This window comes from Clupea harengus, chromosome 19, assembly GCF_900700415.2.
Source record: "Clupea harengus chromosome 19, Ch_v2.0.2, whole genome shotgun sequence".
Lineage (NCBI taxonomy): Eukaryota > Metazoa > Chordata > Actinopteri > Clupeiformes > Clupeidae > Clupea > Clupea harengus.
In genome coordinates this window covers 22,477,470-22,503,761 of record NC_045170.1, presented here as the reverse complement: position 1 = coordinate 22,503,761, position 26,292 = coordinate 22,477,470, and the positions used below count along the sequence as shown (strand labels likewise).

The 26,292-nt window shown below is 47.3% G+C and overlaps 1 protein-coding gene across 1 annotated transcript in view; it reads right to left on the bottom strand.

Annotated features, from left to right (window-relative positions):
* Nucleotides 1-6,026: 6,026 nt before the first annotated feature.
* Nucleotides 6,027-26,292, bottom strand: part of phactr4a (phosphatase and actin regulator 4a) — a 22,218-nt gene continuing 1,952 nt past the window's right edge. The window contains exons 2-13 of the mRNA XM_042710594.1: nucleotides 18,342-18,512; nucleotides 17,879-17,959; nucleotides 17,249-17,455; nucleotides 16,309-17,217; nucleotides 14,816-15,220; nucleotides 10,156-10,720; nucleotides 9,090-9,364; nucleotides 8,688-8,847; nucleotides 8,419-8,474; nucleotides 7,493-7,554; nucleotides 6,149-6,283; nucleotides 6,027-6,059 (exon numbers count right to left, since the gene is read on the bottom strand). Coding sequence (XP_042566528.1) covers nucleotides 6,027-6,059; nucleotides 6,149-6,283; nucleotides 7,493-7,554; nucleotides 8,419-8,474; nucleotides 8,688-8,847; nucleotides 9,090-9,364; nucleotides 10,156-10,720; nucleotides 14,816-15,220; nucleotides 16,309-17,217; nucleotides 17,249-17,455; nucleotides 17,879-17,959; nucleotides 18,342-18,512 — 3,059 coding nt within the window. The remainder of the gene's footprint in view (nucleotides 6,060-6,148; nucleotides 6,284-7,492; nucleotides 7,555-8,418; nucleotides 8,475-8,687; nucleotides 8,848-9,089; nucleotides 9,365-10,155; nucleotides 10,721-14,815; nucleotides 15,221-16,308; nucleotides 17,218-17,248; nucleotides 17,456-17,878; nucleotides 17,960-18,341; nucleotides 18,513-26,292) is intronic.

Below are 26,292 nucleotides of genomic sequence, written 5' to 3'. Positions count from 1 at the left end.
GTAGCAAATGGTTCGGAGCCTTCCTGTCTCCAAGATGATATAACCTGATACATATTCATGGAGTTGATGGGACTATGGGGTGACACCCTTTATACTCAGAGGACATCAAATCTGAAATGTTACAATGGCTGATTAAAGATTTTTAGGTGAGGCTTTTTGTGTGAAACCTCTGTCTCGCTCTCTTGGTGCGCATCACTGTACAAGATTAAAACCTGTTTCTTGACTGATCATATCAAAGACTGAGTCTCCAACAAATCTTTTAAAATTACCATCAATACAAAATGTATTATTTTTGAAGATGTTCAAAATTCTGTGCTTAAAATTCAGGGGTGCCAATACTTCTACACCCCGGGGGCCATTTTGTGTCCAGAGCTCTTTCAGACTGCAGATGTTACACAATGTTCACTAAAAGATGTAGTCTGGAAATCCTTGAATGTTGTTTGGGTCAGGGGCATGACTAAAAAGCACAGGATTGCAGAGGAATGGTTTGTATCGGCTGGTAGTGAAACATATTTTGCAAGAAGCCAGAGGCCTTTTTGGATTTGGATGAGTAAGGGGCATCACTGGAATTATACTAAAAGTACATAGCAAATACAACTTCTTTGCAAAACAAACAACTGGTTAAATAATCATTACATTAACATTTAGGGCCAAAACAATACATAACTATCAAAAAACAGATTTGATGAATGAAATGATTCACCTAAATTCCCCATGTGGTTAGTTTCCTTTTGTATTTTTCAAAACACACGACCCTAATGCATCTGGCATGATCTCTGTGTTGGCATAGCAGACACATCCCTATTCTTCCAGCACCAAGACAACCTTCAGACCCTCAGATAAAAGCTCACCCTGTGATGAGTCACGTTGCACAGGCACCATCATCTCTCCACCTCACCCCCATCTCCATCTCTCTCTCTGTGTCTGTGGACAGCAGGTGCCATTACTGAAGATGTGCAGGAGAGGAGAGGGGAGGAGAGCCTTCCATCAGTGTGGACCAGGCGCAGCAAAGAGCCGTCGCCATCATCCTTCAACTGAAAATGGAGGTGTGTGTGTGTGTGTGTGTGTGTGTGTGTGGAGTGGTGGCTCTTCAGCATTTGTGCAGGTCAGTTTCTCAGGGCTGTTCTTCTTCTTCTTGTTTAACTCTCTGCAATTGTCTCTCCATCCCTCACTGGTTTGTAACAGGCAGATTCTAGAAAGTTCTGGTCATTCTAAAGATTGCAATGTGGGTGTACGGTAGCAAATGGGCTTCTTTTGATCATTTACGGAATCAGCCACCGAAAAACACAGGCATATTAGCATACTTAATGATCCCTGGGAATCAGGGTTTTTGCTTCCCTATTTGTTTGTGAACTTTGACTATACCTCAAGAGGTTAGTTCAGCCAGCACAGACAACACACTTGATTGATTGGTAGACTGATTATCGTGACTGAAACATTAGGTGTGTTAGAGTGCTGAAAACACGACATAAATCAACATTAATTCTCAAAATGAAACCAATAAAGAGATGCTTGAAGAGGTAATAATCAAGAGGGCATTCAAAAAGCAATTATTCTCGACTGTCCTGGCATATTGGCTAAAAGCACACGGATGAAACAAGAGATGAAAGGAGAGTGAATCAATGAAGTGCTCTTTTAGTTTGAATGACAAAAAGCTCTCAGAGAAAGAGTGCATCAAGCGGAAGATCCATATTTAGTTCAGGTCTGGAGCCTCAACACGGGGGTCAATCACAGCCGAGTGACAATGTGGCGGCGTTCCTCTCCAACTGCATGGCTTACTCCCTGATGGACCAGCACTGGCTTTCAGCCTCATTCACCCACCGTTCAAGAGAGGAGAAAGTAACCGGATCGAAGGAGCACGTCATGAGGATTTAAATGTGGTTGGCCAATATCGCCCCCTTCTGGCGTGTTGGAGTGCAGCGCCCTGCCTCAGTTCCTTGTAGCTGTGCACTCACTGCCACAGGTGGACTTGGAGCAGGCATGCTGGATGTAAGACGTCGGCTAACATTGGGGAACCAGGGATGCGCCACACTGAGAATATGTCAAATGCTTCGGATCAGAAGACTCCAGGGTATCAATTCATATGTGAAGCAAGTCAATGTATCCACAATTGGGTAATTAAGTTCTACATGAATAGAATTATCTTTAAAGCAACCAAGTGAAACCTTATTTCATGTTGCTCTGTGCATGTTTGAACCATGGCTAATTATAAGCTTTGTGGTCCAAAAGGCTCCAAGTGCACTAAAATGATGACAAAACACCTACAAATGAAGTATTTGAAACTTTTAATTCAGTTGTGGATTGACCATTCATTATTAGTTGAAACATATTTCTTTATGTAAAAAACTATACAACATTAAAATAAATCTTTTTTTTTTTAACCTGTCTTGTCATATTGCAGTTATTACAGAATCAATGTGGTCAACATTTGTGCTTATAAAACAACATACTGAAACACTTTAATTACATTTAAAATTTTCAATTTTTTTTTTTTTACATTAGGAAGACAACATGTACACCGATCAGTGAAATCTACAGATTCTATACACTGGGGTCTGTGAGGACCTAACTACTGGTAGCTCGCAGTACCATCAACCAGTTTAAATGTGCTTCCGAGGAGGAGTTTGTTCATGCCAGTGATGAGGCATGGCCTAATTCCATTCCACTCGCTCGCAGCCTTGCATCCTCGAAGCGCAGCAAACTTCAAAGTACCCCCTTGTGACGCATTAGAGGGGCGACCGACAGAGGTGAATGTGTTTTAGAAGTTAAAGACGTGGAAGAATGAGGGCATGTATCGACAAGGAATGGGACGCTTTCTGGTCCTCTCGTCTACATCATATAAAAGTAGGATACTCTAAAGGTGCATTCAAGGGTGCAAGGCTGCGTTATGGGATGAGGCCTTAGTGTCTTTAATGTTAACCAGTCGTCTTTCTAAACCCCCCACTTTAGAATCTAAAATCTCAGCTTCCAACTGCACCAGCTAAAATCAGGAGCGCCTGATTGGCCGGAGCGCATCATGTGACAGGCAAGAAAAAGACTTTCGGTAAATAAATGCAGGTCTGTGGACCCGGCGGGCCGCCTGCATTTGGCCCTGATCTGGCGCGGAGCCGTTTGGGTGTCGGCTACAACCTGGGCGATGTGAGACCCTGGTTGGTAACGAACGTCCTGAGGTGTGCTTAGGTGGTTCTAGAACAGTTCTGTTCTGCTGACGCCTCCATTCACACTAGTACCAGCACAGTACCATGACCAGAACCACCTCTTTACTCTAGTACCAGCACAGTACCATGACTAGAACCATACCACTGCTCCTAACTGCAGTGACTGACAGCCGTTGGCTACTTGTATGTAGCTAGCGCAGTGCTACACTAGCGGTGTGGAGTTTGCTGGAGAGGGTGGAGCGCTCAAGGCTTCTCAGTTCAGTCCGTCTGTCTGATGTTTAGTAACAGGGACCTGACACCATGACAGACTCCATGTAAGGCAGAAATACAGTAAACGCACAACGCAGACACACACACTCACACACACACACACCAACTAACTTTTCCAGACACACACACACACCCACGCATACAGTCACACAGCTTGTATCACATTCTCATTGACATAACTCACTGCTGTAATTGTCAGTAGAACAGCAAAGTATCATAGCTATCCGTATATTCACAGGTATTCCAGATTCCACAGTAAAAAGACAGTCAATTATTAAATGTAATCTAAAAACAGACCAAGGCCACTTGAATGATGTAGTCTTGCATAATAAATGGGGCTGACTGCCACAACAATTTCCCAGAACTCTCCACTTTGCTGTGCACTTCCTGCCCTTGGCCCTCTGCTTGCGTGCGCCACGGTAACCAGAGTAACCATGGCGTCACCGTTTCTATCCTGGCTGGGATGTCAAGTCCTTTACGAATGTCCACCGAGTGAAGTGTGATTCACCAATTCAGGTTTGTCTCTGTTCCCCCTCATCATCGTCTCTAGTCTCTGTCTAGGAGGGTGGGCGGTGAGGAGGAGGACCCTCGTATCCCAGTGGGCTTTGAGGCAGTGGGTCCAGGGTCAAGGGGTCAGGGGTTAGGGGTGAAGAGGCGGGACGCCTCTGGACCCTCCAGTGATGCTGCCTTACGCTCTATGGCCGATGGAACCTAAACATTGGGAGGAGAGGTCCGTTATTATTGATACGACATAGTATGACTCTTACTCTGTGTGTGTGTGTGTGTGTGTGTGTGTGTGTGTGTGTGGTGTGTTCAATATCCAGCACACCTTGTGTAAATCCTGCTCTCCTCGTGAACCTCCATCTCCTGGCTCTTGAAGTCATTGAGCTCTTTCCTGATGGCAGCCTGGGGGCAAAAACAAGACAGACATCAGATATCAGTCAGAGACTCTGACGCCCGTGTGACCCACATCCTGGGGAGTACATGCTACTGAGTGTCATCAATGACAGCATGGGGTCATGCACACACACGCTCTGAAGAAATGAAGCAAACATTGGTCGGCCATATTGGCAAAATTTGCAGCCAGAGTCTGCACAGTAAGTGCTTTTTGCAGCCTGAACACACATAGTAAAAAGAAAATCGGCCCAGGTATGCACAGAATGAACAATCACATTTGGTTTAAATTCCCTCTGGTGGCTTCACTTTTGACTGAGGGTACGCTGTCCATTGTTTTTAGTCAATGAGTGTTATTATACATCTCTTCAGAATACAGCGGAAAAGTCTATTGAACGTATAGACCCATACCAATGTTAGTTAGAACATCATTAAAATGACTAAACTGTCGGGGTCCTGATAATCCTGTCAAGGATACTGTGACGATGTACAGATCAGTATGTGCTCTGACTGCCATGCCATCGAGCCTGGCTCTTAGGCGTTGGTGGTCAGAGTGCATGTTTGGCTCCCTGTAGACCCCGGGTTCAAGTCCAGGTGGGGTGACCACGCTCTCCCTTCGCTACAAATGGTGTCAGAAGCCACCTCTTTTAAAGTTTCTGGGTCTAACGCTGACGGAGGAGTTGTCCAGGGACAACAACACAGCTTCCGTCTTGGGGAAAGCACAGCAACGCCTCTTCTACCTCCGGACGCTGGAGGAAGAACACCTTCCTCAGAGACTCCTGAGCAACTTCTACCACTGTGCTATAGAGAGTGTGCTGACATACTGCCTGAACGTATGGTTCTCCAGCTGCACAAAGGCGGAGCAGGCAGCCATCCAGAGGCTGATTAAAACAGCGGGAAGGATCATCGGAGCAGAGCTGCCCTACATCTATTCCATCTCCTCCTCCCGATGCCTGCAGCGTTCAAATCGCATCCTCACGTACCCTTCCCACCATCTGTACCCGTTACTCCGTAGGTTCAGATCCACAAAAGCACACACCTCCAGAATGGCAAAGAGCTTCTATACTCGTGCAATAAGGCTCAACAGCTCACCCAATACCCCCCCACCTCCCCCCGGCCCGCCTCCATGGACTGCACTTTAACACTCTACCCTGCAACTATTGATGCACCTCAATGTATATATATTGCGTTAAAAAAAAAAAAAAAAAAAATGTATTTACTCAGGGATATTTATTTATCTATTTATTAAGTGTTCTGTATTATTATTTAGCTGTGGCAGTTAATGTGCACAGCAGCTTATTTTTTTTTTTTAGCTGTCTGATGCTGCCTTGTCTGTCTCATTGTTTTTGTGACAATGACAATAAAGTACTTTGAACTTGAACTTTAAACTTGAGAAGTGGGACGGCTTGCCGGGAGGTCATCGGAGGCGTGCCCGTAAAACAGTCTAAAGTAGTTTGACCTCTGTTTGAGGGACCCCATAGATGGGTGAAGCACTTGTCTGAGGGGCGCTCTGGATGGGAGAAGTACAGTTGGTGGATGCGCGAGGAATGCCTGTGTGCGTGAAGCACAAGGGTGCGCTTCTCGAAGGTGAGGGCAGTGTGAGTGCATTTGGCACCCTGTAGACCCGGGTTCAAGTCCGGGTGGGGTGACTACGCTCTCCCTTCACTACAGATACATTTTTCAAACATTTGAATTGTCCCTCAGTTATGTCAACATGTCATTAGTTCCTTCACCCGTCTTTTGGTTTCACGGGACACAAGTCAAAGAGTCAAGAAGAGGAGAAAGGAAGAGAGCTGATGTTTGTGGAAACGGTGTGTGTGTCTCACCTCTGCGGGGGTGAGTTTGGTCCAGGGTTTATCTGCACGGCGGTCGTAGTCGTGGGCGTCGGTACACTCCACGTACTCGTTGAAGCGCAGGATCGCCCTGGTCTGCAGCTCTGCTACTGTTGGCCTCTGGGACAGCTGTATGATGCGCGCGGACAAGCACACAGACACACACACACAGCTGTTAGACAAATTCAAACCAAAGCAAGTGTATGTATAGCCTTACATACAGCAATATATAAGCACCTTAAACTGGAACTTAAACCTAGGCATCTACCGTAATTTCCGGACTATAAGCCGCTACTTTTTTCCCATGCTTTGAACCCCGCGGCTTAAACAATGACGCGGCTAATTTATGGACTATGATACCTGTGACTGTATACGGTGGCTTTGTGTTTACAGTGGCTTTGTGTTTACGGTGGCTTTGTGGAGCTAGGATGCTAGCATGGATGCAGCCGCATGGATGCTTAGCTCCACGCGATTTCTCAGTATCTCTCAATAACTTAACTAATGTCAAAATAACCACAGTCTACCGGCGTAGACAGAACACAACTCAAAACACTTTAGAAAATAAAAGTTAACTACAATACAAATCCAGTCTTTTCAAGTTCTTTAGCTCACTGGTTTCAAACTAGCGTCTTTCCTTCTATCTCTCTGTCTTCAATCTAACGTTCTAGCTTCTGATTGACTCTTGCAACTGTGCTCTCTTAAAGCAACAGTGCACTTATCGTAACTGCCAAAACTAATAATATGCATCACTATTGTATTACTTTTTATATTCATTTTAGCCTGTGTAAAGTTAATTTGTTTCAATGTACCGGTAGGCACCTGCGGCTTATAGACAAGTGCGGCTTATTTATGTTAAAAATAATTCTTTTTCAAAAATTCAGTGGGTGAGGCTTATATTCAGGTGCGCTCAATAGTCCGGAAATTACGGTAAGCACCTATGCGCAATAAACAGATGACCAGCTAAAGTCAATATATTCAAATCTATATTTATGTGCTTACTGTGGTCTATGGAATCAGGAGGAAAAATGTTCCTTATGTGTCTATGCAGTGCAAGTTTGAGAGAAGATGTGTGTTTGTTTCTGTGTGTGTGTGTGTGTGTGTGTGTGTGTGTGTGTGTGTGTGTGCGTATGTGTGTGTTTCTGTGTGTGTGTGTGTGTGTTTGTGTATGTGTGTGTGTTTCTGTGTGTGTGTGTGTGTGTGTGTGTGTGTGTGTGTGTGTGTGTGTGTGTGTGTGTGTGTGTGTGTGTGTGTGTGTGTGTGTCTGTGTGTGTGTGTGTGTGTGTGTGTCAAGCGTGTTTTATCTGAAGTGTGTGTTGTCTGGCTCTTTCGGTCTCCTACCTTTCTGGTGAGTCTGCGTTTGATCTCACTCCTCTCTTCCCGACGGTCCTCCTCGTTCATGGCTGCAAGACAGAACATTTAATCAGCACAGACAGATAGACAGACACAGAGAGAGACACAGAAAGAGAGAGAGATAGATAGAGTGTGAGATAGAGAGAGAAGTGATGCAGAAAGTGTGTGTGTGTGTGTTGTGAATGAGAGCGAGAGAGAAACAATATATAAAGTGTGTGAGAGAAAGAGCAGGAGAGGGAAAAAGACAGAGAGAGAAAGAAAGAAAGAAAGAAAGAAAGAAAAAAGAAAGAGAGAGAGAGAGAGAGAGTACTGAAAGGAACAAACAAACAAACACAAAGCCTAAACCCATAGCTGAAGATACAGAGAGTTGATTTTGTGATGATGAACAATGGTAGCATTAGTAACAGGAGTCTCTATGGCGTTTCCTGCTTTGATTTTTCGCTCTCTCTCAAGAGGAGGACCTGGCACAGGACTTAGAACCTGCTTTGTTTTGTTTTGTTTGACTTTGCTTGGGCTGCTCTTCTCATGTAGAGGACATGTTCACTGCCCGAAACTGGTGTGAAAGAACGTAGAACGTGGAATTTCTCAAGTCAGAAAAACTAACTTCCCAACGCAAATGTCTGGAAGGTGAGTAAGGCTGGAGTCAGCATGACCACAAGGGGCGCTAGTGTCATTACAGACACAGGGGATCCACCAACAGTGATTGAGTGGCTACCTAGAATGCATGGGTGAACATGACTGATGACTTATGACTGAGGAGAGGCCGATAACTGCACTGTAAAGATATTTATCAGGAAGTGAGACAAAACAGAAAGGAGTGAATGAGGTAGGAGTGATGAAAGAGAGAGAGATGGAGGGAGGGAGAGAGTGAGAAGGAAAGCTGGTAAAAAGGAAGAGGAAAGAGGGATTTTCACCTGGAAGAATGTTCCTCTGTTCCAGCTCGTTAGCAGTGGGCCGTTGGCTCAGCCTCCTGAGCGGAGAGGAGAGGAGAGATGCACACATCACAAATCAGACACGGTTGACAAGCTAAACATTGTCATTTTAACTTTACTGGGATGACACTTTCATTCAAAACTAGGTTAAGGTTGAACTCATATCCATGTATATGACAGGTGAGACAAACAAAGATGACACACACATGCACCACACACACCAGACAGACAGACAGACAGACACGCCATACCGTGTGAGTGTAGAGCCGATCTTGCTGCGGATGGCCTCCCACTGCTCGCGGTTCTTCCAGACGCCATTGTCCTGCTGCTCGTGCTGCTGCAGCTGCTGCTGCTGCCGCTCTAGCTTCAGAGCCAGCGTGTCCTTACGCTTCACACGGCCCGCAAGACCACCTGATGCACACACGCACACGCACACGCACACGCACACGCACACGCACACGCACACGCACACGCACACACACACACACACACACACGCACACACACACGCACACACACACGCACACGCACACGCACACACACACACAAACTTGCTTGTTACCAGGGATAAATGCACCTAAGCCCTCAAATCAAGATGAAACGTTTCATAGAAATACAAAACACACATAATCCAGTAAGGCCTGCGGTACTCACTAACGGGAACATCCTCGTCCTCATCTTCATCATCGTCCCTGTAGAGGATGGGTCCGTCTGAGTCGCTGTCGTCCTCCTCCTCGGACATTCTCTCGTCCCCCTCCTCCTCTTCGTCGCTGTCTCCGGGGCCGCTGGTCTCGGGGATGACGCAGACGCGGGGGTCCTCCACCAGGCCCCGACGGCTGCGTGGCTCCAGGGCCGGCTGTAGGGGGCGCCGCGCGGCTGAACGCGCCTTACGCAGCTCCTCCTCCATGTCGAAGTCATCATCCTCCTGCCTGGAAGAGGGAGAGGAGAAGGAGAGAGAGAAAGAAAGAAAGAAAGAAAGAAAGAAAGAAAGAAAGAGAGAGAGAGAGAGAGAGAGAGAGAGAGAGAGAGAGAGAGAGAGATGTGGAGGAAAGGAAAGGGAGGGAGAGAGGGAAGAAGGGACAGAAAAAGAGAAAGAGCAAAGACACAAAGCAAGAGTGTAAGACAAGAGGACAGAGAGGGAAAGAGGAAATCATCGGAGAAAAAGAGGAAGTGGCGGTAAGTAAGCGTGAAGGGGACAGATACAGAACAATAGACATCAAGAGGGACCGGCGGGAGACAGAAAAAAAAAAAAATCGCTATGACGACTTCATGACAACAGTCGTCCTACCGTAAAGACACTTCCATGAGGAAGGAAGCCAGAACCAAGAGCGCTTTTCTTAACCTTACAAGCATTTAATTTCTCACTGCTGTCAGTCACAACTGTTATGAAGACAACAGTAACCCTGTTGCCATGGTAAACACTAAAGCACTACATCAAACATAGATAGGAGCATTCCAATGGCTGACCGAATGGAGGGAATGAACACTTTAGTTTCAAGTTACAGAAGTAATAAATGTGTCCAATTCAAGTAATCATTGTTATACACGAACAACGCTTCTCTTCCCAGAAAAACATCTACGTCTAGAAACTCTACAGCTACACAAACAAACAGAACAAAAGCAGTGGCATAAAAGGCAACACACTACAGTACACAACTACAAAAGCAGTGGAAACTTGGGTGTGTGTGTGTGTGGCAGTGACGTCGGGGGAAACACTCACAGTCGGAGCGGCTCGATGGTGATGGGCAGCGAGTGGCGGTTGCCCTCCTCCAGCATGATGTCGGGGGGTTTGTCGAAGAGCAGCGAGTGGGCGCGCTGGGAGCCGTCCGGGTTGGCCACCGCCGGCCCGGGGCTGGCCAGAGCCCGCTGGATCAGGATGTGAAGCGGGAGGGGCGGTTGGCTGGGGGGCTCCGTGGTGGGGCTGGGGGGTCGGTCACAGTCACCTGGGGGGGCAGCAGCGGGGGCAGCTTTCGGCTGGGGGTGGACGCGGTTAGGAGTCGGGGGTATGTGGGCTGGAGGGGGTGAGAAGGCCGGAGGAGACGGAGGCTGGAACGCCGCGGCAACCATGCCAGCCTTGGCACCGTCCTCATCGCTGCCCGTGGCGGAGGAGGTGGGGACGGGCACAGAGGCGGGCGGGGCGGAGGATGAGCTCTCACCCTGATTGGCTGAGGCGGGCTGCTCTTCGTAGTGGCGCTTGGTGACGGGCGTGGTCCTCTTGGGCGGAGTGGGAGGGGAGCGCTTGACGTGCAGCAGGTTGGCTCCGCCCGCAGCCTGAGACAATTCCGCTGTGGAGAAGAAGAGAGGGATGAGCGACGGGGAGGGATGGAACGACAGAATAAGACACAGCAACACAAGGAGAAAGAGGAACAGTATTTGCAAGAAATGACTCTGCTCTAAGAAACATGACACTATAAGCTTTGTAAGAGTGCCAGGTTAATGGTTACAGGAAACAGCTGAAGCTCAATCAGACTCAAACACTGCCAAACACAGGGCTTAATGAAGTGATAGAGTGAGACAGTGAAAAAAGAGACTAAGATTTTAAAAAAAAAATAAATAAAGACAACACTGGACAGTGCTGCTATTTAGTTCTGTGAACAGAAGTTTAACACTGTGCTCTTTCAGTATGGGGAGTTAGCGGTTCCATGAGCAGCTAAGGGGCTCGTCAGACAGTGCTGAACACTAAAGACATGGAGAAATAGAGTGAAAAGGATGCAGAGAGAGACAGAGAGGCATTTTTCTAAAAGCAAAATAAAAGCCTGACACTCAGCTCCGTCAGTGTGGGAAGTGAATAGTTCCATGAGCGGCTAAGGCTCAGTCTCAGTCTCAGTCTGCCTCCACAGAGCACTACTGTGAACCAGTGTCAGCATAGGATAGAGGGGAAGCAGAGTAAAGGGAACACAATGATGGGCAATAGAGGCATATTCATGTGTTGTCAAATACTTAACACTGATCTCGGTCACCGTATGAAGTTAATGGTTACATGAACAGCTGACGCTCAGACAGGCACTGCTGAACACAAGGCTTACCTCTGCCCTGTGTGTCGAAACGCAGCGAACACACACACACACACACACACACACACACACACTAATCCGTCTCTCTTGGAACATTTGGCACGGCACACACACACCGGCCTCACGTCTCTCTGCTTCACAAGCTTCATGTAAAGCACGACACGTCGGCACGAACATGCCACGAATGCACGGGAGTTAGCATGCAACACAGCTGCTAGCGTCAGTGCTACCGCTTTCGGCAGACATGGATGAGAGAGAGAGAGAGAGAGAGCGAGAGAGAGTGAGAGAGAGAGCGTGAGAGAGTGAGAGAGAGAGAGAGTGAAAGATTGAGAGAACATGCCACTCATTTCTGATTACACATGACCATGCAATGAGAGGGGAGATTCCTCGCAGGAGCTCGGCATTCAACATGGGGTGGATCGGACGGACGGATGGTCAGATGACGGGGGGTTATTTATGGTGCTCAAGGAAAACACACATGGCGGTTGTGTGTGTTGGTGTCCCATCACACACAGATGACAAGACCATATCTTCATTCACTCTGCTTACATGTTCTCTTCACCATGCAAGTAGCTGTGTTTAGTTTCAGTTTGTTAGTTCATCTGGCATTAAAGGTCTTAGTGGGATTGGTCAGTCAGTGCCAGCGCAAGGCCTCATGGGTAAAAACCCCACGGCCCTCTGGGATACCTGCGGAGTTCGGGGGCATGCCCGGCGGCACAGGTAGGCCGGCAGAGACAGGTAGACTCCACCCTCGCCCTGGCGGCGCCAGCTGGTCCAGCGGGGCCGGTTGTTGGCGCGTCTGTTCAGAGTGGCCGCTGGGGCAAATGGGGGGTCAAGGGTCAAGGGTTAGGGCTACTTCAGTACTTCATGGACATAACTTCTAGTACTTTTGTCTGGCTGTGCACAGTAGTGTACTTCGGTGGGGATGTACTCAATGGTTTCCTGCTTCACTAAATAAATACTCCACTAATCTCAGACCACTTACAAGGGGCTCCAAAAGCACACAGGTTTTAATTAGCTTCTCAACATGATGGAACTCTTAAGCAGTAGAACAGAGTGCATTCAATGATGGATGCTGTTCCTGTAGCTAAGCTGTTGAAGCAGGGTGCTAATGATGCCAAAATCATGCCTTTGATACCCAGGGCACACGTAGGCTACCGATAAAAATGTATAACACTGTATGCTGCTCTGGATAAAGGTGTCCGCTAAATGCCTACATGTAAGGTGGCATAGCGACTGGTTGAACTGTAACACTGCAGGTCATTGGCCTCAGAACTGATTTAAGTCCTTGGCCTTAATTCTCCATTTGGCTTGAGCGATATGTTTATCTAGTCCAATATGTCAATCACGTTTGGTCTGAAGGCCTGAGAGAAGGGTTGGAAGGTGGTGTGGGCGGTGTGGGTGGAGAGGAACAGCGATGTTCTGTTCGGTTCCTGTGATCGGCGCTGAGGTATAAGAACTATAAATAGCCCAGGACAAAATGGCACCGTTGGGGAGTCCTCAGCTGCCACAGGGCTCATGCCAGCAGAGATTGACTGGGCACAGCAGACAAGAGCACCAGACTTGCATTCTAAGCATGCTGCTCTGGGCAGGCCTGTGGGTGTGTGTGTGTGTGTGTGTGTGTGTGTGTGTGTGTGTGTGTGTGCGAGAGAGAGGGATGGGATGGGAGAAAGCTATTGTGTGTGTTTGTGTGTGTGTGTGTGTGTGTGTGTGTGTGTGTGTGTGTGTGTGTGTGTGTGTGTGTGCACATGTCTACATCCCACTCTACCACATCAAAGTCTAATCCCTTCACACAGCAACTGGTATCTTCCCAATCAGAGCTCCTCTGCTGCCTACATTTAAACGCATGATGGCCCTTTACGACTAGTGAGCTCGTCACTTCACGACAGAGCGCTCACTCAGCGCACACAACGAGCACTCGCTCACATTACACGTCTATCTCCTCGCACCCTTCGCGGAATGTTTATCTAGTTCTGATATTCAAGCCCTGACTACGCAGAGTTGCATTCTGGGAATGTCACAGGCCCGCAGCGGGAGGGGAGGGAAGGAGTGGCTCTTCCTGGGTCCTGATAAGGCAGGCATTTAAGTGGTGAACACACACATACACAATCCCCTCTAGGCCCAGGGCGGGAATGCTGACAGCAGCTGGTGGGGAGGAGGAGGCTGGTGAGCGCTGCAGTACACCGTTTTGTGTGTGTGTGTGTGTGTGTGTGTGTGTGTGAGAACAGAGATCTGGTGTGCACAGAGTTTTTACGCAGACCGCCTGAAATACAAAAACATTGTGCAGTCACTCCCATCTGACCCTGACCCCCCCCCACACACACACACACACACACACCACAGACACACACACACCACAGACACACACAGACACACCCCTGAGCATGGATAGACTGGATCCCAGCCAATCCCGGGCCTGTGCCTGCCTGACCAATTAGAGCACTTCACTCAATAGGCAAATTAAGACTGTACCTACAACAGAAACTTGTTTTACCTTTAGGTAACCACTTTCGGTGTGTGTGTGTGTGTGTTCAAGTCTGTGAGTGTGGATGGGTGTATGGTATTTTCAGTTTTTCCTACTCAGTGGGTACAGAGAGGGGGGGGGAGAGAGAGAGAGAGAGAGAGAGAGAGAGAGATTGTTGTTGTTTGGAGCTGCACTACTCATCAAAAACACAGCACAGGCGAGCCTGAACCTGCCCCTTGGCTCCTCCACAGCTGTGATGAGCCTGAACGTGCCCCTCTCCAGGGGGAAATAACACCGCTATAGCGCCAGGTTCCAACCGCCCCAGATGCACACCCTGAGTGCACCGCAGGTCTGCAGGCGCCAGCCAGCCAGCCGGCCAGCCCCTCTCCAGCACAGCGGCCCTTGGGCAGGGTTGTGCTGTGTGGAGTACGAGGCGAGGTGTGTACCAAAAACTCCACAGGTGCTTCGGGGCCTGATACACACACTCATGTTCCATCACGTCTTGAGTAGGAATGTGAAAATTAAACAAATACTTGCATAGCAGGTAACGGCACACATTCATACCCAGAATCTCTTCTGGATACACACTCCATGGAAAAGGTGCCACAATGAGCCACAATGTAACGATTGTCTTGCTTTTAGGCCAGAGATTGTATACTACACAGCAAGGGGTAACGGCTATCTTGGCGTTACAACACAAATAGACCAGGGCATCTTCTGCACCAGCCAATCAACAGCGTCATTTTCCTGAACCAGGATTTTAAGCAGGAACATCAATAACAGATATCACAGACTTTCAAGTTGGCTGCCACGGCAGAGTAGAGCCAAAACAGCCAATCGATGCCTGGAGTGATGAGATTAACAACAGCCAGGCGGCACATGTACAGGAATGGGGAACTCACCTAGCAGGGCGGGGTTGCTGTTGCGATTGGTGGGTTTTGGAGGGGGCACCGGGGGCTGTTTGAAGTGGGGGGTGGGGAGGGGGGCGGACGCAGGCACGGGAGCGGAGGAGGGATGGGGGGTGTCCTGATCGCCCCCGTGGGGAGGAGGAACTGGGGAAGGGGCGTCGCTGGGGACCAGCAGAGACACGGTCCGAGGCGGGGGCTTAGCAATGGGGGGTGCGGAGGATGTGGAGGATGAGGAAGAGGAGGAGGAGCCAGGGGGGGTTCCCGTTTGCTCCGTGGACGACATCAACCACTTGGGGGGCAGCATGGCCTGTTTGGGGGGTTGGTGGGGTGGAGGGTCCTTCAGGGAGTCCCGTCCTGGTCGGGGGTCGGGTTCGGCTGCGAAGCGCACGCCCAGCGACTCTACGGCAGGACAGGAGGCACACACAGAACACACACAGCATGCAATGCACACAGGTCCACACACAGATCACAACACAAAACACACAAGAGACACAGCACACATAAAGCACAAACACAACAACATATGACACACAGAAACATCAGGCAGAGAAAAAAGCACACACACACAGACAGAACACACACACACACACACACACACACACACACACACACAGAGAGAGCGCACACACACACACACACACACACACAGAGAGACACAGACAGAACACACACAGACAGAGCACGCACTCACACAGACAGACAGACAGACAGACCGACCGACAGACAGACAGACAGACAGAGACAGACAAAAAGTGTGTTACAATTATTGTACCATTCAGCACATATCCACCAGACAAACACACAAATGACAGAAAAAACACAAACATTATGACAGGATTAGGATAAAAAAAAAAAACAGAAACACACACAAAGACAAACACAAACACAGAAGAACAGGGAGAACAGAGGGAGAAAAAAAAAAAAGTGTCATGCCACGGTGAGCAAACACAACACAACACAACATACACTAATGGAAGAGTACACACACAGATCTGTTTGACGCAAGCACACACTTACTAGCTGCAGAGCAGAGTGTGTTTGCTGTGAGAGGAACAAGCTAAAGCGGAACAGTTCCCTAAGGCAGTAGCCTAAGCAGCTTTCTGGGGGCTTAAGCTGTGAAGCAACTATGGCACATTCCGGTACATTCTTCTCAGTTCAGGGGGAAATGGAACGATTATGGCTGCACTACACGTTTGGCTGAGTTGGTGTGTTGAGTAATGTTAATCTATAAAAGGTCAGGGCTATTAGGAATCTGTTGGTGGGAACGTCGGCATGTTATTTAGTCTCTCCTGCAGAAACTGCCTTGGGCAGTCCGTGTGTGTGTGTGTGTGTGTGTGTGTGTGTGTGTGTGTGTGTGTGTGTAAAATAGAACATGTCAACCCTCTCACCTGTTGGTTCTCTGTTCTTCTCAACAGTGTATTTCAGGTGTATGTTGGAGCCGTGTGTCAGGGTTGTTTGTGTGTTTGTTTGTGTGTGTGTGTTCTCACCTGTGCGTCCCCTGCCCTCCTCAACAATGGGTGTGTGTCGAGGCAGCGTGGTCCTGCGGTCGGCCTCTGAGGCAGGCCTTGGCTTCTGGCCCTCCTCTGATGCGCTCTTCTGCAGGCCTGTTCTCACATCCATCTCAGAGTACGGCCTTCGCACGTCTCTCCTCTCTCGCTCGTCTCTTCTATCCCTCTCTTCTCTCTTCTCACGTTCGTCTCCTCTCCTGTCCTTTCGGTCACTCTCCTCTCTTTTCTGCGGCTCGTCTCTTTTCTCTCGTTCATCTCTCCTGTCTCGGTCGTCTCTTCGGTCTCTCTCCCGGTCCTCTCTTTCTCCTCTGCCGTCTCTTCTCTCCCTCTCATCTTTCTCTATCCGCTCGTCTCTGCGGTCTCGTCTGTCTCTGGTGTCTCTGGTGTCTCGCTCGTCTTTCCTGTCGCCTCGTTTATCTCGCTCGTCTCGGTCGTCCCTCCTTCCCCGGTCATCTCGCTCGTTTCTTTGTTCGTCTCTCGATTCTTTCCTCTCGTCTCTTCTGTCGTCTCGCCGCTCGTCTCTCTTCTCGTCTTTTCGCTCATCCCTCCAGTCTCTTCTCTCGTCCTTTCTATCATCTCTCCTGTCGTCCTTCCGTTCATCTCGCCTTTCGTCTCTCCAGTCTTTTCTGTCGTCTTTTCTTTCGTCCCTTTTCGTTCGCCCGTCCTCCGGCCCCCCTCCTCCGCGGGGGATCGTGGCATCCTTCCTCCCCTCCTGCCCCCCTCCTCCGCGGGGAGCGTGGCATCCTTCCTCCCCTCCTGCCCCCCTCCTCCGCGGGGGAGCGTGGCATCCTTCCTCCCGTCGCCGTTGGCGGCCATCTTGCTGCTCGGGTCCTGGTCGCGTGCATGCGCATGCGGGCGTCCACATCCAGCGGCGGCGGCCGCCCGTCTCTTGCGCTCGGAGGCGGCGTCGGAGGAGCGCGGCTGCGCCGGTCGGCCTCGGGGACTAAGCTACTCTTTCGCTCGTCAGAACCCTGCGGGAGCCAGGTGGGATTCAGGCGGGCTGGTTCTGAACCCCCGAGCACCGAGGAGCGGTCGTCCCGATCTCGGTCCCGATCACCACCCACGGCGTGCCCGTTTTTGGCTGAGTAGGGTGGTGGCCCCTTGGAGAGGTTGCCATTGTTGGCTTCTAGGAAACACACACACACACACACACACACACACACACACGCCTAACTGAGCATTTTCAAAGACAAAAAGGTACAGTGGAAAAGGACTAGGACTATTTTCACACATGCACACACACACACACACACACAGTTCTGCCATCTGCTGGTTCTGTAGTGGATTATAGCAAGGCTGTTGCAAAGAATATTGCCGTCTGGTTTGACAGTAACCTACGTTTTGAGCAGCATATCACAAAAAATGAGATCCATGACAGAGAGAACATTTTGCACGCCTAATCACGCCTGGATTACTGCAACAGCCTTTTTACCTGCCTGAACCAAAAATCTATTAATCGGCTTAAGCCTGTACACAGAACGGCTGGGAAGGCCTTTGTAACATGGATTTTGAAAAGCGCTATATAAATAAAGATTATTATTATTATTACCGTTCTCAGGGATCTCTTTCAGAACGCCCCTCTCAATCAGCTCCTGTCGGGGCCTTCTCATTGAGATCTTCCTCTCCAGCACTGAGGATGAGGAGAAGAAATATTACCTTTACAAACCATAACCATAGATCATCATCAACATCATCATCATGGACATATTGTTGGTGATGATTAATTTACACACTAAGGGCTGGAGGGCATCAAACCAAGTGCACAGAATCTAGTCAACTGAGTGGAAGCAGGTATGATTATTTAAATAAATATTTTTTATTTCTATTTATCATCATCATCATCATCATCATCATCATCATCACTAAACTAACGCAGGTACCCTCGGTGGTCGGATACCTTTATTTTACCGTTTTCACTTCTATTTACCGTCATCATCATTAGACTAGTGCAGGCGCGTTTGGGGGTTTATTTATATTATTGTGATTCTATTGATCATCATCATCATCCTCACCTTCAGAGGTCTCCTTGAACTTCTCACTGCTCTTCTTCTTCCTCCACTTCCAGGGCTTGAAGATGTTGCCCAGGTGGGAGAACTTGCCCTTGCTCTTGGTCGGCACGGTGCTGTCGCCGGAGTTCCCCCCATCGCTGCCCGTCGTGCTGTGCTGCTGGTCGACTTCATCGTCTGAACGAGGGAGGGAGAATGACAGAAATAGAGAAAGAAAGAAAGAAAGAAAGAAAGAAAGAAAGAGGGAAAGGAAGAGAACAAGATTGGTTGAAGGAGGTAGCGAAAAAGAGAGAGAGAGACTATTATAGTATGCTCCGCAGATAAGCATTGGAGAAGCACAAGACCTGATTCCCCACACTCCCAAAAGAGTCTTAAAGTCTACTGAAGGTCATCCACCAAGAATGGTCAGCCACCTCAAAATACCCATTTAATGAAGCCCTCAACCCACATTCATAGCCATCATCTGGTACTTTCTGAGGACAAACTGAACATCTCATCAAAATCAGACACCTGACCTTTAAACCCCACATGTTAAAGACATACACAGCTGGCATGCTGGCTTCTCTGATTTATCACTGTTTAATATTAGAATTGCTATAAGCTCAGGGCAATGTGCAAGCTAGCAGAGCAAATATATCCCACAGATGCAGAAGCAGAAGTGCAAAGCCATGTGTGACGGTTTAATTTAGCCACTGGGGGAGGAAATTAAAACAGACTGAGGGGACACAATCTGAGGAGAACATTCACAAGATGAAATGACAATGTGTCACATTTCACAGCGTGGGTTAATCTCAAAGCATGGGGGTGAGATTCGGGAGTTGGTGTGACTTCTTAGGGCTAAACGTTGAGGAAAAGGCAGGCAGACAATTTAAAAACACAGGGCTCTCCACAGCGTGGGCCATTCTGCCAAGTCACTCTCTCACCATGACAATTGTGCAAAGTCATTTCAGATGAAACTGCTCCTTACAGCTACCAGTGATGTATCTTGGATTACAGCAACACGGTTTCTTATCTGACACATCGCTGATTTCAATGTTTTAATAATAATAATAATTAAAACAACAATAATAATAATAATAATACCCAATACACTCGCTCTGCATTGCCATCTTCTCAGAGCTTTGCCATTTCAGATTAGTGACACAAGTGCACTTATTTCTAGCCTACAGGCCGAGACCAGGCTAAGACTTAATTTGTTAATAATTGTCGCCAAGTGTCCAAGTCCATGTTGCCCAAGATGCACTTCTGGTAGTTAAGATTAGATTCCCTGTGGGTAACGTGTAACATTTTGTACGTATACAAGAAGAACAAAGAACACACTTACTCATCCTGCATGACAACACAATTTCCCCACTTCTCCCATTACAGCCCCCACCCAACAGCAGATGACGGGATGTGTCGCTTCAACCGGGAGTGCTATTCATAAAACGAAACTATGGCAAAGCAGAACGCAGCATCAGGTGATGCCGTGAGTCATGGAGGCATGTTTCCTCACACCCTTGTGGGAGTGGGAGTGGCAGTAGGCCGAGAGAGAGAGAGAGAGAGAGAAAGAAAGAGAGAGATGGGTGACACTAGTCACCAATGCCTGAGTGATGAGTCCAACATTGCTCTCAAAACATCTCTAAAAGTAGAGGCAAGGCCCACTGCAGACAAAGCAGGCACTATTTATGGCACTACTCAATAGCCTGGGCATAATATTGTGCAAGCGGGTAAGATTTCTTCTCCTCCAAGGCCTTCTTCCCCTCCTCCTCCTTACTAGTATTATTGTAAATATCATGATTTATATCTTGGACTGTGCTAATCTGTGTTTGACTGTTGCCATGTTTATGATCCCACAGAAGAAATGAATACGGTGAAGTAGGCAAAATGAAATAGAACAAAATAACATGCAGCAAGCTCAGGCTGAGAAAATGGGTTTTTTATTTGGCAGAAAGTGAGAAGTGAGAAAATGTTTGTGGGACAGGGCCAACAAGAGAGGCTTTCCGGGAGACTGAGGTAATTGAGCTGCGTGATGACAGTTGGATGGGTTGTGACGGAGAGAGTGGTTCCGGAACCCCGACGGCGTTCTGAATAAAAAAAAAAACTCCACCACACAAGAACCCTAAAGAGCTGCTGAGGTCACAGTCGACCCTGAGAGCTGCTGAGGTCACAGTCGACCCTAAAGAGCTGCTGAGGTCGCAGTCTGTGCAGCAGCCAATGTGCCATTTCATCTCATCTATTGTCTGCCTCAGTCCATGTATACACACACAAAGACACACACGCAATCAACCACGCCAAAAATAAACACACACACACAAAGCAAGCATATACAAAATATATAGCAAATACACACAAGCACATACACAGCGCCCACGTGCACATGAAAACCAACACACACACGCACAATCAACCACGCCAAAAATAAACACACACACACACACACACACACACACACACACACACATACAAAATATATAGCAAATACACACATACACAGCGCTCAAGTATTAAAACACACACACACGTATGTAAACAGCCACGTGTACGTGTGCACACACACGCACGCACGCACGCACGCACGCACGCACGCACGCACGCGCGCGCGTATACACACACTGCGGAGTGAACAGAGAGGGAGGATGGGAGTGGTAACGACTGACTGATTGAAAGTGGGAGTTTGACAGAGAAAGATTGTGGGAGAAGGAGAAGGGAGAGGGGGACAGAGAGACTGTGAAGGAGGGGGAGATGAAGAGAAAACGGGTGTGTGTTTGACAAAGAGAGATATGGGTTAGGGTTTAAAGACAGAGAGAGGGAAGGAGGGAGAGGAGAGAGAGAGCGGTTTTTCGATAATGAACAGCATGTTAGAAAGTACAGTGTCTAATACGGTGCCATTCACTATCGGTATGAATAATGTAACATGTGAAAGAGAAAGAGAGAGAGAGATACAGAAAGAAAAAGAGAAAGAAAGAGTGAGAGAGGATTGTGGAATACAGGACGAGTCAAGTCATGCTACGCTGGGCCAAAAAGATGGTAGTGCTGATATCTCACTGGCAAGCCTCTCTGGCTGCCGGACTCCAGCAATCTGCTTGGCATGAGTGAGTGTGTGTGTGTGTGTGTGTGTGTGTGTGTGTGTGTGTGTGTGTGTGTGTGTGTGTGTGTGTGTGCGTATGTGTGTGAGAATGAGAAACAGAGAGATTGTGTGTATGTGTATCAGAGAGAGAGAAAGGCAGAGAGAGAGAGTCTGTGTGTGTGCGTGTGTATGTGTGCGTGTATGCATTTCAGAGAGACAGAGAGCGAGAGATATTTGATCCCAATTGTAGTACTGTGCATATGAGTTTGTAGTCTCACACACACACACACACACACACACACATATATATATATATATATATGAGTTTGTAGTCTTTAAATCTCTAGGCTAGTAATTGAAAGTAATGAGACTGTAATGAGGTTTTGGAGAAGAGGACAGAGAGCGGCAGGGAAAAGGAGAGAACGACTTTAATATCCTCTTTATTATAACAATTACCTCAGGATACATTAACAATCTTGCTTCAAATACAGTTTGGAGATTAGAACACTACATAGAGGGGGAGGGGAGGGAGGAAGTAAGCGTGTGTGTGTGTGTGTGTGTGTGTGTGTGTTTGTGTCTACATACAGATATAAATATATGTAGGTAGAGAGAGAAAGAGAGAAAGACTTTAATATCCTCTTCATTAGAACAATTATCTCAGGATACATTAACAATCTTGCATTAAAAAAACATTGATGAGTTCAGAAAACTAGGGGAAACTAAGGAAAATAAAGAGTGAGCAGAAAGGCGAGAGAGAGGGGGGGGGTGAGAGGAAGGAAAGGGGGGATAGGGAGGGGGGGAGGAAGGAAAAGGGGAGTGGGAGAGAGAGAGAGAGAGAGAGAGAAAGAAACAAAGAACAGCTGTAGCTGTGAGGAGTGGGAGTCGCTACATGTGACAGGTGCCAGTGAGTTTTAAAGTGTAGACTTAAATGTGTTTTAAAGTGTAGACTTGAATGTGTTTTAAAGTGTAGACTTGAATGTGTTTTAAAGTGTAGACTTGAATGTGTTTTCGAGCTGTAAACTACACACCATGACTGGACTGTGATGAAACGCATCAATGCTGGTGTTAATATTGGGTTACCAAAATGACCATCTTTTTTAAAAAACCCTTTACGGGTTGAAAATGTCAACGCACCATCTACTGTTTAAAATCATCCAAGGCCAATATCAATGTAGATTCGACCAGTTGGTACATATCTATGTCATGATATACATAGACTTTCAGTCTAGTAAACTTTCAGATCCAACCCCTAACCACACACCCCCACACACAGCCCCTTGCCCACTCTAGCCCCCTGTGGTATATATGGCAGATAGGCAGGCGGACGTTTCAACACCTCTCTCTCTCACACACACACACACACACACACACACACACACACACACACACACACACACTCACACACACTCACACACACTCACACACACTCACACACCCCTGTCCTGTCTGACTTTGGACATCAGCTACACTATCAAAGGCCTGCATTAAGAGAGCGTGAGGACCCATCCAGTGATGCTAATGAGCCCAGCCGGTCCTGACCTGCTGACCTTGGGGTACGGTGTGAGTTGGGCGCCCCTTGACCCCTTGGCCTCAGGGTGACAGAGTGTCACATGGCATGACAGTAATGTGACAGGGGAGTGTTAAGATTGTTCACCTCCAGGCGTTGTAGGAGAGAACTCAACATGACCCATTCAAACACACACACACACACTAAGCATGACATTCCATCACACACACTCACTCACACACACACACTGCGCGACGCCTCTTGACCTGAGTGTGACGGGCTGTACCATTATGATAATGTGACGTGAGAATGTGGAGATTGCTCACCTCTAACAGCTGAAGGAGGGGATTCATTCAAGCGTGCGCGCACACACACACACATTACAAACACACACACATTACAAATACATAGAAGAAAAATGCAAAAGCACATAGAAACATATCCAAAACATATCCAGACACCTGAACATGAAGAAATGCATCTATACAAACACACATTCTCTCACACACACACACAGATGCCTGTGGTGAAGGGGTGTGTGTGTGTGTGTGTGTGTGTGTGTGTGTGTGTGTGTGTGTGTGTGTGTGTGTGTGTGTGTGCGCGGGGGGTTTGATGACGGAGAGGTGAGGGGCAGCTTGTTGCCACGGCACCTGCACCTCGTGTTACAATGGAGTGTGACGCTGCCAGAGCCAGGTATCAGAGTACAGCAGGAGTACACACACACACACACACAGAGCTCTGTCTCAACGAGAAGGGGGAGAGAGAGAGGAAGATATAAAGGAAGATATAGAGAGAGTGCAAAAGATCAATGAAGAGATTGAAAAAAAAGTGCAAAGCTGAAAAAAAAGTGTTGAGAAATTAGGATGACTGAGTGAGTGTTAGCTATCTGTGCTAACTCTAAATATATTAGGATGACTGAGTGAGTAGGTGAGTGAGTGAGTGAGTGTTGGCTATCTCTACTACTCTGAAGAGATTAGGATGACTGAGTGAGTGTTAGCTATCTGTGCTAACTGTAAAGAAATTAGGATGACTGAGTGAGTGTTAGCTATCTGTGCTAACTGTAAAGAAATTAGGATGACTGAGTGAGTGTTGGCTATATGTGCTACTCTCAGTGTTGTGCACGTTCACACCTCTCATGAACTAGTTCAAAGTTCAGTTCACACAAGTAAACATGAATCGTTCACGTTCATAGTTCACCATTTAAATTCTGAACTAGTTCATAGTTCAGTTCATTTAAAAAAAAAAAAAATGTATTAGTATGTAGTACCATTTAAATAATGAATTATACAGGGAACTAATAATAATAACTTGCTCTTCAGCAATGATATGCTACTGGCTTAATCTCAGATCAACAAGGGCATGTACACTAAATGAAAGACCGCTCAAAAGTTAGCATAGGTAAACCCTGTAACACTCGTATTTGTACATTAGCAGCTTATGCTAAGCGAGTTCACGAACAGTGCATCATGCTAGATCAATTAAGTGACAGTGCTCGTAACAAACACATAATGACAAGGTAGGCTACAAAGTCAAACTCACGTATACATGGACGCACACAACTTCAACAAAGTGCAACGTTCAATTATGTGAAAATATGCCCGAAGTTAACTGCTACTCCATCTAAACATGCCATGAAGCGATATCAAAACATTGCACCGTAAGAAGTGGAGTCACATGACCAACGCAATTACCAAATATGGTCATTTACCGAAACATGGTCTGTCTGGGCAATTTAAAAAATAATTACTATGGCCTTTTTAACAGGTACTGAGCAACGACATGGTACAAGCATTCGATTTAGACAGCGTCTTTCCTCAGCAGAAGGAAAACATTCAGTAATGTTTTAGCTAGACCTCAGTGGCGCTGGACCTCAGATAATATGAAAGTGTTCACCGTTCAAATTCATTATTTGTCATGAAGTTGCGTTCAGTTCATCGTTCTCATAAAAATGAACGTGTTCAATGAACGCGTTCTTTTGAACGCGTTCATGCACAACACTGGCTACTCTAAAGAGATTAGGATAACTGAGTGAGTGTTGGCTATCTGTGCTAACTGTAAAGAGATTAGGATAACTGAGTGAGTGTTGGCTATCTGTGCTAACTGTAAAGAGATTAGGATGACTGAGTGACTGAGTGCTATCTCTACTTCTCTAAAGAGTTTAAGGTGACTGAGTAGTAGAGATAGCACTCAGTCACTCAGTCATCCTAATCTCATTAGAGTAGTAGAGATAGCCAACACTCACTCAGTCACCCTAATCTCGTTAGAGTAGCATAGCCAACACTCACTCAGTCATCCTAATCTCGTTAGAGTAGCATAGCCAACACTCACTCAGTCACCCTAATCTCGTTAGAGTAGCATAGCCAACACTCACTCAGTCACCCTAATCTCGTTAGAGTAGTAGAGATAGCCAACACTCACTCAGTCACCCTAATCTCGTTAGAGTAGTAGAGATAGCCAACACTCACTCAGTCATCCTAATCTCGTTAGAGTAGCATAGCCAACACTCACTCAGTCATCCTAATCTCGTTAGAGTAGCATAGCCAACATTCACTCAGTCACCCTAATCTCTTTAGAGTAGTAGAGATAGCCAACACTCACTCAGTCATCCTAATCTCTTTAGAGTAGTAGAGATGGCACTCAGTCACTCAAACGAGATTAAGATGACTGAGTGAGTAGGTGAGTGACTGAGTGAGTGCTATCTCTACTACTCTCTGACAGACAAACAGGGACAAGAACACAGAGATAAAACTGAAAGACTGACAGAAAAAAGGACCAAAAAAAGTTTAAGGGGCAGAGAGAGGAGGAGGGGAGGGAAAGAAAGAAAGAAAGAAAGAGAGAGAGAGAGAGAGAGAGAGAGAGAGAGGAGAGATAGATCTACTCAGTTCTTATGCCATCTGAAACTGAATGCCACAGTAACAACCACAACAGGCTACATCATGGCAGGGAGTCAATGCTGCCATTGTTCCCCAAGGGTTTGTGTGTGTGTGTGTGTGTGTGTGTGTGTGTGTGTGTGTGTGTGTGTGTGTGTGTGTGTGTGGTTTAAGGGGCGAGAGCAAGGAGGTGTGTAAATTCTTTCATACTTGGATGTGACAGCAACCTGCATTGCTGTGCTGCGGTAGGAGACTTGCACAATCTGCGGTGATAGCGCTGCATAACTCCATGTAGTGCGCTGTGACACAATCTGCGGTGATCGTGCACTATATGGAGGGGGCTGTGAAAGTTATGCAGCGCTGTGACACGCACTCAGTCAACACACTGGATGTCAGCAACCAGGAAAGAGCACTAACCCTTCACGGACTAGTTTATGGTGCTTGTAAATGTGTGTGTGTGTGTGTGTGTGTGCGATTATTTACATTTTACGATACAAGTACGATACAGCCATCTTGGCGCAGTAACTTTGT